Consider the following 16949-nt stretch of genomic DNA (forward strand, 5'->3'; position numbering starts at 1 on the left):
CCCCCAGCTCTCCTGCAAATCTAGAAGAGAATACTAGCATCCTGATGCCCTTATTCCCTGATTCTGGGAACAGATCTTTCTGCTACATTCATTTAAAGTGTATCTAAACCCAAGAGCAGAAATACAATATATTCCTTAGATGTGGCGGCTGCATTAGATTTCTATTAAACCTTTATTTTCACCCGGTGATCCTGCCAGTAAAACACTTCCTGTCCCAGGGTGCCAAAGTTGACTGTACAGTGTCTATAGAGGAGCAGCTTTGTCTCCTAAGGCCCCTTTCATATGGGTATGGTCCGATCGTGTACGCTTGTCCTTCAGACGGACCCCCATCGAATGCCCAATGCTAGTCTATGGGCAGCCGGGTCTAAACGGATGGGTGTCTATTTACACCTGGTTACCCCCGACTCCAGACAGGTCTGGAAAAACAAAGGGAACAGAGTTCCATTTCGACAGACCTGATCATGCCGGATTGGAGGTCATCTGAACTGACACTTGTCCGTCTACATGCGATTCCCTATAGACCGACATGGGGTCTAGTCGTTTCAGACACGCATGTCACATGGTGACATCTGATCTGTACTGCTCCAATCAGAAGGGGATCTGTGCATGGACCCCCCCCCTCCTAATCGGCCCATGTGAAAGGGGCCTTCGGGACCGTTTACAGCAGACACCCGATTCTGTCCAGAACGCACTGGATAGTATTACAGCCGGCTCACTTTGTTATGGGGCGAGAGGGGGCGTGGCGGTGCATTGACCTCAATGGCACCGTAGCCACGCCCCCCGGTCGCAATGAGATCGGCCACACGGGAACACAAGGCACATCAATGCCTGCGATCCAGTCAGAAAAAATGCTGCAAGCACTATTTTTCTGACTGGACCGCAGGCATTGGTGTGCCTTGTGTGGCGGATCGCATTGCGACCGAAGGGCGTGGCTACAGTGCCATTGAGGTCAATGCACCGCCTCGCCCCATAACAGTGAGCTGGCCGCAATACGACCCAGTGCGTTCTGGCCAGAATTGGGCCAGAACACACTGGTGTGAACGGTCCCTTAGGCTGCTTTCCTGATTTGGACTACCAGAAGATGGGTTGGCTGATAACATTGTTTCACGCTTTAGTGCGCAGGAAGTTACAAGGACTTTTTCGTGCTTCCAGAAAATGTATCTGATAAAAAAAAAACGAATGCAGCCACCACACGTAAGGACCGGTGATACACTGTATTATATTACATTTTTGTTCTCGGGTTTAGATACATTTTATAATTGAAGACTTCTGGGTTACACTGTCGTAATCTCTTAGAATCTTCCTAAGAGTTTTTATTAACTTTTTGTATGCTCCATATTAAAACGATCGAATATATAGATGGGCTTTCTTGGCTCTTGCAGAGGAACCAAGCCACTCTCTTTAAAGTTGTACTCCGGGATGAGCAGATAATGTCCTCATACCAGAGTCATGCGTGTTCTGGAACCTTGGTGAGCTTTGTGTATTTCTTCCAGATCTGTGCAGTAATCCCATGTGAGACTTGGAGCTTCCTGTAATAAAGACTGGTCACTGCTGCTCTCTCTCTCCTTGTGCAGTGTGACTGGTCTTGTCTCCACCCCCTCCTATAATAAAGACCGGTCACTGCTGCTCTCTCTCCTTGTGCAGTGTGACTGGTCTTGTCTCTGCCCCCTCCTGTAGTTTTCTGTAGTGGGTGGGGCCTGCTGGGTCTCTCCCACAGCTCTGCTCTCTGCACAGGCTGTGTATACCACAGTGATGATGTCACTTACTGCCTTTGCAAGGTTATATTTGGTGCACACAAAGTGGATTTCTATTTCTGGCTATTAAGGAATATATTTCAATAAACGTTTTTGTACCTGGAATTCAGCTTTGGTGGCCGTTATCCTGGGTGGGGCGTATAGCGCGGGAGTGACAGAGAAGGATTATGGGCATGGCATTGTTGACGCTCTGCACATTCTTCCAGATTAATGGCGTAGACATGACAGAAGCCAGGCATGATCAGGCAGTAGCGCTGCTTACTAGCACTTCACCCACCATCACTCTACTGGTGGAGAGAGAACCCGCCCAACCGGGGGCACCGGCAGACCCGAGAGCATCGCCTTCCCTTCAAAGAGCCCGGCCGCGCTCACCACCGCCGCCCCCAGAGAGCGAGAATGGCGAGGGAGAGGAAGACGTGACATCACCGAAGAATCACAGCAGTCACGGGATGGATGACGAGTATCCCATAGAGGTGAGTGCTGCTCATTCTGCTCCACTCTAAACGGTGTTATGTGGAAGCCGGAGACTTAAACTATCGGTCGTGGAATCTTCTCTTCCTGGGTCTGTAAACCTGCTGCAGCCATTATGAGGGGCATCAATGCCTCTCCTTGGAATTTGTGTATTTGATATTATGGAGTATGTACAAAGAGTGGGGTCACCCCAAGGTGGGCTTAGACAGTGCCAGCTATGACACAGAGCTATATAAGAAGCCTACCAGACTCCACCTGCGTATGAAATGTCATTTGATGTGAAAAATACATTTGATATATTCCAGAACAATTATTTGTCTGGTTCTGATGTTCAGCTGCTTTTGGGTATCCTAGTTAGGACTTTTCATCTATATCTAGCAACCAAGGATGCTGTGCGGCCTGATGGCCTGCGCTCTACCCACCAATGAGACGCACCCTTGTGCCCTGCATACCTAGTGATGGTGCAATACCTGGTTCCTGAGACCAGCTCTGTCAATCAGAGAAACATTTGTTAGGGGGTCGGAGTGCGATGGGGGCCTGTTGACCACACTGTCTCAGGCATGAGACATACTAGAAAGATGGGACAAAGTGCTATATGCACTTTGTCCTCTGAGGGACAGGAGTAACAAGGGGAATGTAGTCATACTTTAAGAATGAACATTTTCCTAAAATTCTAAATAGATTTAGCGTGGGGATCTCTGCGTTGCAACACTCCCTTCAGCTCGCTACAATCATTGCTAAACATTTTATCTACTTTATGGTGGATTGACATTTCCAACAACAGATAACTTCAGCCAACAGTATAGCTTTTGTAGACGTCTGAATGATTTATGTTCCCAAAATTAATGTGCGTCATTCCTGCAGGAAATTATCCTAATAAAGGCTGGTGGCCCCCTGGGTCTCAGTATAGTAGGGGGCAGCGACCACTCCAGCCACCCGTTTGGGATACGAGAACCGGGCGTCTTCATCTCAAAGGTGAGCTACTGCAATGTTAGGTCGGCAATTATTATTACATACATTTAATTATTTCTTAAATGCAATGAATGCAAGTACCTGAAATTGGCCTGGTATCAGCAGGGCTGGAGGGTGAGAGGAAGAAGCGGCACCAGGAGCCAATCAGTGCTGACAAGAAGCTTTGTGATAAGAGAGAGCGGAGAGATGAGCTCATCACTGTGCTGCTTCACCTTTCCCTGCCCAGTCACTGGCTGGGGGGCGGGTTCGGGATGACCTGGACTCAAAGGGGGTGGGTTTAATGATGCTGGCCATCTATTGGCAGAGAAAAGTACTGCTCTTGGTTGAAGGTCATTATTTCAGCAAAAGCTGGTGTCGTATCTTAGCTTGTCTTTGGCTTGATTCCTGATTTGAAAAAAAACTTAATTATTTCACAGAAAAGGAAACTCTGGATGCTGTGATGCTTGTCCCAGCTTCAGAAGTGTCACCACAGTAATTCATTTTTGCCAGTAGATGTCCTAATTTTTTGGTGGGTTGAATGACACTTGGTATCATTAAACCCGCTTGCTGGGGGCCCAGGGCATAAAGTACCTGCAACCCTCGGGGATGCATCATCGAGCTGTCCTAGGCTCCCTGGAGAGAGCTGCATCAGGTCTTTACGTCGTGGTGCTGTACCCTGCAACATTTTAGAGCACCCATGAAGGCAAAGGACCTGTGATGCCACTGCACTGGAGAACATTTTAAAAAATATATATTTATATATACCTTTGCCTTCATGGGTGCTCTAAAATGTTGCAGGGTACAGCACCACGACGTAAAGACCTGATGCTGCTCTCTCCAGGGAGCCTAGGACAGCTCGATGATGCATCCCTGAGGGGTGCAGGTGCTTGATGCCCTGGGGCCCCCCCAGCATGTGGGCTTAAGGATACCCAGTGCGATGTCAAGCAAAAACAAATTGAGGCTTCATGTCTGTACGGAAAATACTATATTGAGGTTTTAGTACACAAACCTGTTAGGAGTCAAGTCACAGCTGCCCCATTCCTGCAGCCTGTGACCCTTTTTGTCCTGTATCCGGCAGGTGATCCCTCGTGGTGTGGCCGCACGTAGCGGGCTCATGGTTGGTGATCGGATTTTAGAGGCAGCTGGGGTGGATCTGAGACACGCCACCCACCAGGAAGCTGTGAAGGCCCTACTCACACCAGACAAGGAGCTGCAGCTACTAGTGAGGAGAGACCCTCCGCCCTCGGGAATGCAGGTACAGAGCACTGACTATCAACACTATGCAGGCTTACGGTTCATTCACTGGCTGCAGGTCCATACCTACATTCCCACCTGGTAGCAATAAATGCTTCTAGATAATATGAAATACAAAAATGATTATAGATTAGATAATAAAATGCCCCATCGCACTAATCATGGCCATGGTGTATATACGGCAGGCCCCTGAAGTGCTTATACCAAGAACACAGCTGCGTTCATGGCACCATTGTAAACAGCCAGCGGTGGCTATACAGACGCCCGACCGTTTGTACTGAGCAGCGCTGTGCCCTTCCGCCACTGGCTACCCCGGGCTCCGCTGTCCCCTGTGTGGACCCAGGACCGGCACGGTGGGTCTCCCTGCATCGATTGGAGTAGGATCAACAAGCTTCTAGCCGCTGATCTCTCCTATCACTGGACCCGGAAGTGATTTGTATTAGATCACTTCCGGTGTCACTGTTTACATTTTCCGGCTCCTATAGCCAGGAGAAGAGGCTGTGGAAGCAGTTTGCTGCTGCTCTCAGCTTCTTTGGGTTTCCTGGGTGTCATTAGGGGTCTGAAATACCCCTGATGTGTCCATAGAAAGGGCTTGTCACGTCCTATTTGCTATTACATAGGGTGCTTGTTAGCCCCCTGTGTGATGGCAATAAAGTTAAGTGTAAAAAAACAAAAAAAAAACATTAAAGTAAAATAAAAATGTAGTAAAGTCCCCTGCCCCCACGCACACAGATGCAAACGCTGTGCGCCGACGTGTAAAAACTAAAATTGCGCAACACCCGTGTTGCATATTGCCGCAAACATCGGAGTGAGAACAATAATTCTAGGGCCATCAAGACCAGGGGTAGCCAAACTCCGGCCCTCCAGCTGTGGTGGAGCTACAAATCCCATGATGCATTGCAAGATTCTCACAGACATGACTCCCGGAGAGAGATGCATCATGGGATTTGTAGTTTCACCACAGCTGGAGGACCGGAGTTTGGCTATCCCTGGGCTTGAGGCTAAAATAAAGGAAATATACTCGCCTTATCTTTGGTCCCGCTTTGTCACTGGATCGATCCCCACAGCCTCTTCTTCCCCAGGCTTCAGCTGTCTAAGGACCCATGACGTCATCAATTCTAATGCAACTTCTGCAGTGTACTACATTCCCCCTGTGTACGTCCGTTACATCCTTTTGGGTGCATGTGTAGTACGCCTCATGTCCACAACTGGTTAAATAACCGTGATTGACTCACCTGCACTAAATGATTTGATGTCACATTCACTGCATTATAAATTTGCCCCTAAAATTCAAATTCCAGAATATTTGTGAATTGTAAATGGCTTTTTACAGAATTCAGTGTATCTTTATTTCTCTATAATCTGATGTCGGGATCCGCTTCAGCTGCGGCGTCTCAGTATACCTCGAGCTAAAGCTCGCGCTATACTGAGCTCAGGGTGACAGGAGGACGCTTGTTTGTGTCCTCCCGTTACCCTTAGGAGAACTATGGGGAAAAGCCCTGACCTCATAGTTCTCCTTTTAATGTATACAAGACGTCCTGTTGAACCTTTCTCTGTATTGGTTGGCTCATTGCTTCTTAGCTTCTCTGTGGTAATGAGCAGTTTCTATCCCGCAGGAAATCTGCATTGTGAAGGCTCCGGGAGAGAAGTTGGGGATCAGTATTCGTGGTGGAGCCAAGGGTCACCCGGGAAACCCCCTCGATCCGTCTGATGAGGGAGTCTTCGTCTCCAAGGTGAGATATCGAGTTGTACTGACAGCTAACACCTACCGATGCCACCTATCTCTATCTTGTCCTGCATTATACGTGAATCTGTCCTTGATTGTCCCAGAAATATTAGGGGGTCAGAGGGGTGATCTAGGCTCTAGTTGAATAATCGCTTTCGTAGTTGGTTTCCTCAAGGTGTGACCGTGTCCTCTATAATTCTTTATGTATTGTTAGGTTTTTTTTTTGTACTTCTTTAAAAAGAGGCCGGTTGTAGGAAGGTTCTTGTGAGTGTAAATGTCTGACTCCATCTTTCCTGCAGGTCAGTTCCTCCGGAGCAGCAGCTCGTGATGGACGGCTGAAGGTCGGCATGCGGATTTTGGAGGTGAATCAGCAAAGCCTGTTGGGGATGACTCACACGGAAGCAGTTCAGGCGCTGCGTGGAGTCGGCGACACACTTCTTATTCTTGTCTGTGATGGCTTTGATCCCGTCTCCACGAACTCAGTTGAGGTGAGATATCGATGTGCCTGAATGGCTCCTCCCCCGTACCACTTTTCCCACTTGCCCGCAAACTTCAGATTGGGATCCTAAGGCCTGGTTCACACCTGGGCGTTTTACAGCGCGTTCCTACACGCTGTAAAACGCTCAACATGTGAAAACCAATAATTGCCAACATACCCCCACTTCTGCCGCACTGGAAGGGTTAACTGCTTACCCAGTCTAGGGGTAGATGAGTAAGCTGTCCCTGAACTCTGAACAACACTATATCATATTTGTGTATCACTCGGCTGTAGATCCTCCAATCGTCTCTGAATTGGTGCTGACACTGTCCTTCCTCCTGGAGGGTGGCTACTTTTGTTCCCCATGGTCCCTGTGTGTGTTGTAGAGTAGTTACCGCTCCAAGCTCGCTCCCGGGATGGACTACAATCTCATGTTTAGTTTACTGATTTTGTATGGAGATTGTAGTCCATCCCGGGAGTGAGCTTGGAGCGGTGACTACTTTACAACACACACAGGGACCATAGGGAACAAAAGTAGTCACCCTCCAGAAGGAAGGACAGTGTCAGCACCAATTCAGAGATGATTGGAGGATCTACAGCCGGGTGATACACAAATAAGATACATTGTTGTTCATAGTTCAGGAACTTGAATGTATTTGTAAGGTTTAACTTCTGAGTTTAGTGTCACGTTTAATGCTCAGTTAACGCTTGCAGTTGGGGGGGGGCATGCCTAAGCAATGTATATTTGCACGCTCTGTTGTATCTACCAGTGGTTCATGTGACAGGATGACAACAGACAAGTACTATTAAAAGAGGTAGTTGTCACCCCATAACAGGAGGTACCTGAACAATGACCCTTATGGCAGGATTGGTGAAATAAGCAGATTTAATAACATTGAAACTGACTTCTGAGACGATATTACCATCTTAAAGCTTCTATAGGAGTTTAGTGGTTGGGTTTACATTTACTTCTGAGCATGAGTGTAATAAGTAAACACAATTTGTGCTCTCTAGAGCCCCCCTCCAGAAGGTAACCTGAGACTATATAAGCGTTCTCAGCATGACGTGTTTCAATCAAAGTTTTAAAATAATCCTCATTATCAAGCAGATATTTTTTTTTCTTCCACTTACTGATCTTTCATTTTGGAATGAAGACAGGTCCATGTGTGCATCCAGTAACATAAAACACAAACAGGCAGCATTTTTGCATGTAGTTCAAACTCGCAAAGCCAGACTGTGTGGTGCATTGTTTCACTGCCAGACCCTTTCCTACTCCAATACATTTCTCCCCAGTACGGGCTTAGTCACCTTCATGACAAAGCCGCTATTGGGGAGAAATGCAACGCAGGAGTATGAGAGGATCTGGAGGTAAAGTGAAGTCCCATAGTCTGGCTCTGTGACTTTGCACTACTTTCAATAAAGCTTGTTGGATATTGGGGGGGAAAAAAAAGTGGAAGTACAGCTCCTTTTGTATCTGGATACTGCAGGGTCGGGCGAATTCCATCAGATTTGCACCCATGGCCTGTGGGTAAACTGTAAAGGTGCCCATACACTGCACGATTCTCGTACGAGAATCGCGGGAAATCTACTGTACGGTCGCACCTCTTTTGTCTAAGGAGTATGCTAGAAAACCAGCTGAAAATCTTACGATTTTCGGGTGGTTTGAATGATGCTCGGGAGACAAATGCCGAACGGGCCGGTGGTCCCCATGGCACACTGCCCGTTCAGTATTGCGGTCATCGGAAGCGGCTTGCGATGATCACAAGTATGATCTGCCTGTCCAAGATGGGCAGATCGTACGTTTTTTTAATTACTTTACAAACATCGCAAGACTAAGGTCTTGCGATGGTTGTAAAGTGTATGGCCACCTTAAGACCTCCTGCAATGGCAATTACCTCATGTATGTTTACAGTAATGCAAGACGGCTGAACTCTTCCCTGCTTCTCTCTGCAGGCCTCTCCCGGCGTGATCGCCAATCCATTCGCGGCTGGCCTTGGAAGGAAGAACAGCATGGATAGCATTTCCTCCATCGATCGTGATATGAGCCCAGAAGAGATGGAGCGATTGCAGAAGGTAGGTGGCATTGAGCTGGTCTTGTGGGTGACTGACTAAGTAAACTGGGCCAGCCGTGACTTTGTGCTCCTCTCTGGCAGGAGGTGGAGCTGGTTCGGGAGGTGAAGTGGGAAAGAGAGGACATGGAGAAAGTGGTGAGAAATCTCGTTCACCTCACACCCTGTCCGTCATTTATGTGGTCTCCCCTTCCCCAGTAGATATGTGTGTTCGTATATGTTACAGCAGCGCTCCCGTCCATCATAACATGACCATTGTTGTGCCACTGCGCATTTTAGAGGATTCCAAAATGTAGCTTTATATTCATTTCCTCTGACATTTCCAGCCATTCACAGCACTAACCTTTCTGCATTCTTCCTAATATTCCAGTGCCCATTTCTTAAGGTATATCTACAGCCAAAACCTTTATTCATTTCAGATGGAGTAGCAAATGGTAAACCCTCTGACATGTTTTTTTCCTGCGTGTGTTCCATTGGGGAGATCATTGTTCACTTCCTGTCCTGTAGACAGAACAGGAAATGAGAATAAATCTCAAGAGTGAGGGAAATCCCCTCTTAGCTGTCACTTGAACAAGTGGTAACATTGTTCCTATTCCAGTGACAACTTTTGTTCACATTTCGTCCCGTGACAGTGGCCAACAGGACTAATAGAGCACAAACAGCAATAGAAACCTTACAAGGGTTCAAAATCTCCACCCTCCCTCCATAGCTAAAAAAAAAAAAATAGTTTTGGCTTTAGATGCACTCTAACAAACTAATAGCCATCTTTGGGATGTCTGTACTTGGCCAATGTCATATATACGGGTCAGTCCACCTAGAAGTGATCCTCCAGTTGGAGTGACCCTGCCTCCTCATCTTCGTCCCCTTCTTCTTTTTTTTTTGCTTCATTGTCTTAATGTTTCCAGCTCACACAATGTTTCTCGTTTCTCTTTGCTGATCCTTTTTCCAGCTCCCCAGTCTCCTGTACACTAAAACCTCCTCCATCCGCTCACTGCTTCCAGTCTGCCCATTTCCGTCTGTCATCCTCAGCTCCATCCTTTGATGTCCCTGCACCTTCCATTCCCTTTGAATCCTCCTCCAGTTCTCTTGTTTTGATTTTTTCTTTTAGTGCCTGCCCTTGCCCTCTCTCCCCTTCTCCAGCCAATAATCTCTCAGCATGCGGCCTTACTTTCTTGTGCTCCGTTTTTCTTTCCCGTCTGCTCCTGTCCTGTGCATGGCTTCGGCTCCTGCGGCTCGCTCTGACTGTCCTGTCTCTGTCAAGGAGAAAATGCGCAGGGAGCGCGAGGAGGCTACGCGGCTCCTCGAAGAGGAAGCGAAGGTGAGACCTCTTCGTTCATACCAGCAATATGGTCTGTGTAGCGGAGTTAATCTTCCTGCTTTAACAGAACCAAAACTCCACGCAAATATAAACAGTCTTCAGTCTGGCCATGTGGTCATTAAAGCCCAACTCCGGGCACAGTAAGCTTACCTGGGTTAAAGCTGTTTAAACCCTACTTTGCCCCCAAAGCACCCACACAGTCATGTATTCTTTCTTCTGCATCCTGCCAAGCTGCTTGTTGACATAGACCCCCAACTCTGTGGTCGTGTCTCTGCACCCCTCTCCTCCTGGCCACTCACAAAGCACACAGACCCAGGCTTCATTTTATGAATGGCCAGGAGGTTGCGGGGAGGAGTAGACATGAATGTAGTGCTGGGGTCTATGAAACCTGCAGTGCTTATATCTTGAGTGGGCTGGAAGTACAGTGTGAGCTCTACTAATACTGGCATGATATGACAAGTGTAGAGGAAAGCCTGCATGACGGGAGGTGGGTTTTGAGGCAAAGGGCCTACCAGCTTTAACCTTGGTAGGCGTTACCCCTGGTAGAGCTCAGGTTTTAAACTGTAGAAACTATTAATATAACTCGAATTAAGAATAGTTAACCTTCTTGGCGGTATTCCCGAGTGTGGCTCGGCGTTAATTTTCAGTACCAAAAGCGGTAACCCCGAGCCACACTCGGGATTACACAGTGCTTCACTTACCTTCTCCCTACGAGCTGCGATGTGTCCTCCGGCAGATGCCATCTTCCGGGTTCCGTCCCTTGCGAGCTCGGGGACTTCCCGACTTTCATGGACTTCCTGTCCATGAAACACAGAGGAAGTCTTTGCAAAGTAAGGCACATCTCCAGTTGTCAGCACAACAGGTGTCCCTATTTAAAGAGTTTGCCCTCACCCCCTGTTCTGGTGACAACTGTAAAATGATGGATTTCTCATAAGTTCCCAGGATTACGTAAAGGAGCACTAGACCTAAGAAAGGATGAAAGAGTCCATGATGGTTTTTAATTGTTGCAGAACAGGTCATATTAAAACAACCAATGCATTTTGAGGGCAAAACCATTCCCCCTTCATCAGGGTTACAAGAATATATCTAAAACAGTCATAATGATGATTATCTATGCATACATATGCGTATATAGCATAAATGATTAAACCAATCATGAAAGTGAATATAACCAACTGTAACTTGCTAATTGGTTTCTGAAATAAGTATTGGAAAATGCTAAGAGTCCCCTTTGCTGAAGGGGGGGTGGTTAGGCAGCACAGGGAGACTCTCCCCAATGTAATGTTACTGTTTGCTGCTCCAGTAAGCAGTAGAGCTGCAGCTAACGATTATTTTCAAAATCGATTAGTTAGCCGATTATTAAGTTATGATTATGTCGATTAGTTGTTGCAGCCCTAGTAAGCAGACTGGTGGAGAGTAGGTGGTACAGGAAATCTGGAGCAGGGTGGGTGGCACATGGAGACTGGATGAGGGGAAGTGGGTGGTACAGGTAACCTGAAGGAGGATGGGTGATAAAGCACTACTGGAGGAGGGTGGGTGGCACAGGAAGACTGGAGGAGGGTGGGGGTGGCACTGGAAGACTGGAGGAGGGTGGGGGTGGCACTGGAGGACATGCACTGGTACAGGAATCTTTAGCTTCTGAAGTGCTGTGTGCCATTTTGACTTGTGTTGAGGAGCTGTCTGATTCCAAAGAGCCTCTGACGGGTAAAACACTTCACACGTTTATTTTGTCTGTCATTGTGGAGTTTGCACTTCTAATGTAAAGTGTTGCAAGTTTTTTTACAAAAAATGTACTCGCAAGTATCGATTTTACATCCTCTACATTGCTCAGAATGGGTACAAAAATAATTTATTTCTTGTCTCGAGGGACACAGGAAGCAATATACTATTGGGTAGTACTGCCGCCTACAGGAGGATTGGACATTTCAAAATTTCTAGGCCAGCTCAGGATAACCCCTACTCTACCCAGCATACCTAATTTTGTTCCACCTGTTTTGGCGGATTCTGGTTGACAGCCTTCTCGTTTGGTCCGTGGGCTGCTGCTCCCTTCCATGTGGAGTTATTGGTGGTCTTGGGCATCAGGTTGATTCTCCGTGTCCTCCCTCTAGTCTGTTGATGGAATCTCCTATCTGGCAGGGGGCTTATCCTCACCCAGTGTCAGATTTGAGCATTGGTCCTTAAAGCTATCCTTGACTTCCCAATTCTGTTTTGCTTGGGCCGGTTAAGACTTTTGCTGCTGCCCACCCCTCCCTTGGACTGCTCTTGGACATCCTTACTTCCTGCGTCACCTAATGGAGAAGAAAGAAAATTGCATTTTTGTACTCGCAGTAAAATACTTTTCTTGGACTCCATTGAGGGACACCCTTCAGGGTTTGGATTATGCACTTGGTAGAGGAAGGATTATTTTGGGCTGGCTGCCTGGTTTCTTTGCCAGTATCCAATGTACCTGTAGTATAACCTGAAAGTATATGACCTCCTGTGCCCCTCGGTTTATATGAACTTACATATATTTGGACTTCTTCACCCACGAACAGTGTCAGGAAAATGAACTTGTTACTTCCGGGTCATATTCTTCTTTCTCCAGCAAACGTGGCTCCATGCCAGACCTCTTTATCTAGGATTTCTAGACACATTGAGGGGAATTTATCAAAACTGGAGCGGACGGAATCTGGAGCAGCTGCGCATGGCAACCAATCAGCATCTACCATTCATTTTCTGTGCTTAACTGAACAAGCTGAAGAGAGGAGCTGATTGGTTGCCATAGGCATCTGCTCTAGGTTCCTCTGCTCCAGTTTTGATAAATTCCCCCCTCTGTAACTCTTCCATCTCTCTATTACTGCTGAGACTTTACTATTGTGTCTCATTCTTTCAGGGATACACAACATCGTCTACTGAACCCCTGATGTTGGACTACAAGACGCTGGCAGCCTTACCCAGCAGTGGTCTGCCCAAAGGGAACAGAGTGAGTGTAATGGTGTACTGGACCGTACCGTGTGGTCTGGCAATCCTTTTGTTTCCAGAGATGATTGACAGTCAGATGTCTGTTACCAGTGGAGACGCCATCTTTCATACTCATCGCCTCCATTCTTGTTCAGTTCTTGGTCCTTCAGTAGTTGGTGAACGTGTCCCGATCTGTTGACCTGTCTCCTCAAGTGTCCCAATTGTTTCCTGTCTTTGATTGGTTTATATTCTGTGACTTGTCTCTGAGCGATGTTCTCTGGTTGTCTTTTGTGGTCTTTTGGCTGGACGTGTTGTGTGGTCAGCCGGGTCACTTTCCTTGTTTCCTTCAGTCAGTGAAGTTCCATATAAATATTTGCTGATGTGATCAGTGTCTCTTATACACTATATTACCCAAAGTATTGGGACACATTTACACGCACATGAACTTTAATGGCATCCCAGTCTTAGTCCGTAGGGTTCAGTATTGGGTTGGCTCCGCCCTTTGCCGCTATAACAGCTTCAACTTTTCTGGGAAGGTGTCCACAAGGTTTAGGAGTGTGTCTATGGGAATGTTGGGCCATTTGTGAGGTCAGGTACTGATGTTGGAGGAGAAGGCCGGGCTCGCAGTCTCCGCTCTAATTCATCCCAAAGGTGTTCTATGGGGGTGAGGTCAGGACTCTGTGCGGCCAGTCACGTCCCTCCACCCCAAACTCGCTCATCCATGTCTTTTAAGAACCTTGCTTTGTGCACTGGTGCGCAGTCATGTTGGAACAGGAAGGGGGCCGTCCCCAAAACTGTTGCCACAAAGATGGGAGCATTAAATTGTCTTGGTGACATTTGTCCAAAATGTCTTGGTATGCTGATGCCTTAAGAGTTCCCTTCACTGGAACTAAGGGGCCAAGCCCAACCCCTGAAAAACAACACCCCCACCACCCCCCCACCCACATTAAATGATTTGGAGGGGCTTCCCAATACTTTTGGTAATATAGTGTATGTACCTATGGGACTGACATATGAGCGTCATAAAAGAGGTTCTGTCACATTCATACATTGCAGGGAAACTCCTGACATGCTAAAAATAGATGGCAACCGCACAGTTTATAACCATCCTTTGTAGCAAGGTGCATGACTCCTGACATGACTGACAGCTGAGAAGTTTCTCTACTTTGATCTGCGCTCATCTTCCTTACGTCTCTTTGTTCCTCTTATGAACACTTAGTGCTCCCAGTTCTAAGCTGCCATGCAACTTCTGCTCTTTTCCCCAGCCTGACATCAGTGCATCTGTGAATGTTCCCGTTCCTCCAGGTCATGGTCTATCTGTAACAAATGATTCAAGACAACTGGACTTGCAGTATGTTTCTTGAAGATGTTTTGCTGGTCATCTGACTAGCTTTCTAATTTGAGAAAGCTAGTCGGATGACCAGCGAAACATCCTTTAAGAATAATAAACCAAGTCCAGTTGCCTTGATTTTTTTTTTCTACAGATATGACATCAATGCAGTTCTTCTCTGCGTTGGTTGAATGGAAGACAGGCATTAGACGCACACTGTTATGACATCACAGTTACTTAGAGAAAAGTTGTGGTATCTAAAGAGGCCAAATAAGCAAAGAGTAGGTCCAGCTAATTTCCTGGAAAGTGGTACCTCTGAAAATTTATATTTTGGCAAATGTAGATATATTTAGATGTCAGAATTGACAGGTTCCCTGGTAGGCGCCGTGGTTATTATTATGGGCAGGGGTATTGCACTGAGAACACGCATGACCTTTCTCATGCACTAGGCTGCATATCCCATTATGCTTATTTCTGTGTTCTGTTGGTTCCCACCCTTGGTAGGGATGCAGAATCCTTAGATGGACCCTTTGCATAGTTCTTTATGCTCTGCGGTGGGTAACAGAAGCTCTGGCATTTTGGTGTCCTACCATTGGGACCATTGACAGATGCTGCACTCGACTTCAGTCCTCGCTTTGTTGGGCTTGTGTATGAGTTCTCAGTGTATGGTGGGGTGGTACCATTTCGTAAAAGGAAAAATCTTTCTTTTTTGGCTGCTGTGGGCAGTTGTTGGACTTAGAATAGTGTATGCGAGTGCCATGCACAGGATTAGAAGTGTCCATTGTTCAGGAAATACAGCAGGCGATGGTGTCTCATGGCAGATTATCTCCTGGGAACAGTGTTGAAAGGATCTGATGTTTAGGCAGGTCTTGGGTTCACAGGTTGAGACAGTGATCTTCCAGACCTTTCTACTGATGCAAATATGGGATATGGTGTAGAGTGTGGTGGTGGGTGACTTCCCAGGCTGGCCAGGAATTTAACAATTGCAGCCGTTTGACCCCCTTGCCAGGCTCTGTCTGGCGTTGACCCCCCTTGCCAGGCTCTGTCTGGCGTTGACCCCCCTTGCCAGGCTCTGTCTGGCGTTGACCCCCCTTGCCAGGCTCTGTCTGGCGTTGACCCCCCCTTGCCAGGCTCTGTCTGGCGTTGACCCCCCCTTGCCAGGCTCTGTCTGGCGTTTCCAAATTTGGTTCTTTGCCACACAGGTAGGGTTATCCCTGATTGCAGACCTTTCTTCTGTTGCAGGTATGAGATAGTGTGTGTATGTGGGGAGTCTGGTGGGTGGGTGGGTGACTTGCGGACATTGGCCAGGATTTTAATGATAGCAGCCGTTTGACCCTTGTCAGACTCTAGCAGTTCCAAATTTAGTTCTTTGACACACAGGTTGGGTTAGTGATGATTCCAGACCTTCCTCCCGGTGCAGGTGGGGGATGGGGAGAGGAATGCGGTGGTTTTTTGGGAATGTGTCATTCCTGTAGTCGGGCTCTATTCCTGCCGCATGGCTCACAGCTGCCATTCCAAACCCTCCGAATCACAAGAAGCTCTCCTCCTCCCCCCTCGCACTATTTTTGGAAGCCCTTGAGTCTCTGTGCGCTGCTGGGGAAATAGTGCGAGGAGAGAGGACAGATCACACCTCGGACCTCAAAGGGCGGTCAAGAAACTGTGAGTACTCGCAATGTTCACCTGGGCATGGGGGTCCCCTGTGATCTCTGGGTGTCTGTCTGTCCATGACCAGCGTTCCTGCACCCCAAACTCCTTCCCTTCCGCAGGCCAATGCTTCACGTTCGTCAGTACGACTTCTATGGAAGTGCCAGGAACTGGGGATGTGCAGAAGGTTTTGGTTTTCTCTTTTTTTGCAACTTGTAGTCAAAATTGAACAAAAAGGTGTTTTTTTAGGCCTGAAGGTTCAGACATCATCGAGGCGCTGCTTTGCCCCTCTGTGAACATACAGATCCATACTAGCTGTGTATTCTCTTCTGAGCAAGGTGTATAGGAGATCGTAGGAAACGTGTGGGGAAAAAAAGCTATCGTAGCCAATGTTCTACTCGCACATTCTTTTCTTTACGGGCTTTCTGCCTTTTGAAGATATGTTCCACTCTCTGGGTTTTCTCACCCTTCAAAGAGAACTTTGACTTCCAGTAGTATTGGCTGGATTAGGAAAATTGCCGCTGATGAATTTGCTGCCATGGATCATATTTAATACAACCTAGTTGCTGTTTAGAGCCATCCTCGCGAGACATAACCTGCCCTGTATAAAGCATTAGGGAATCTGGAACATGCAGTTCAGTTTTGGGCTCCAGTTCACAAAAAGGATGCTGGGGGAGCCGGAGAGAGTGCAGAGGATGACGACCATAAGAGGCCATGGAGGAGCTCGGCTATGAGGAAAGATTATCTGTCCTGAATTTGTTCTCTCTGGAGAAGAGGTGATTATAAGTAGATATGATCACCGTGTATAAATACATAAATGGTCCATATAGTGAGCTTGGGAAAAAGTTATTCACTGTAAGGTCACTGCAAAGGACGAGGGGAATCTGAAGGTTTAAAGTGATATTAAAGCCAAGTTATTTTTTTATTTCTCCTTTAAGGAGACCCTCCTTTGCTGGAGGATGTTGCGTTTTTTCTTTAAAAGTACTTTTCCTCGTTTTCCCCGCCCCGCTCTCC

The 16949-nt window shown here is 47.2% G+C and overlaps 1 protein-coding gene across 1 annotated transcript in view; it reads left to right on the forward strand.

Annotated features, from left to right (window-relative positions):
- Window positions 1-16949, forward strand: part of SCRIB (scribbled planar cell polarity protein) — a 127989-nt gene that overhangs the window by 79634 nt on the left and 31406 nt on the right. Inside the window, exons 22-30 of the mRNA XM_018562648.1 lie at window positions 1961-2227; window positions 3090-3200; window positions 4255-4431; window positions 6047-6163; window positions 6456-6644; window positions 8588-8707; window positions 8788-8841; window positions 9965-10021; window positions 12894-12983. Coding sequence (XP_018418150.1) covers window positions 1961-2227; window positions 3090-3200; window positions 4255-4431; window positions 6047-6163; window positions 6456-6644; window positions 8588-8707; window positions 8788-8841; window positions 9965-10021; window positions 12894-12983 — 1182 coding nt within the window. The remainder of the gene's footprint in view (window positions 1-1960; window positions 2228-3089; window positions 3201-4254; window positions 4432-6046; window positions 6164-6455; window positions 6645-8587; window positions 8708-8787; window positions 8842-9964; window positions 10022-12893; window positions 12984-16949) is intronic.

Source organism: Nanorana parkeri, unplaced genomic scaffold, assembly GCF_000935625.1.
Source record: "Nanorana parkeri isolate BGI_ZX_2015 unplaced genomic scaffold, ASM93562v1 scaffold588, whole genome shotgun sequence".
NCBI lineage: Eukaryota > Metazoa > Chordata > Amphibia > Anura > Dicroglossidae > Nanorana > Nanorana parkeri.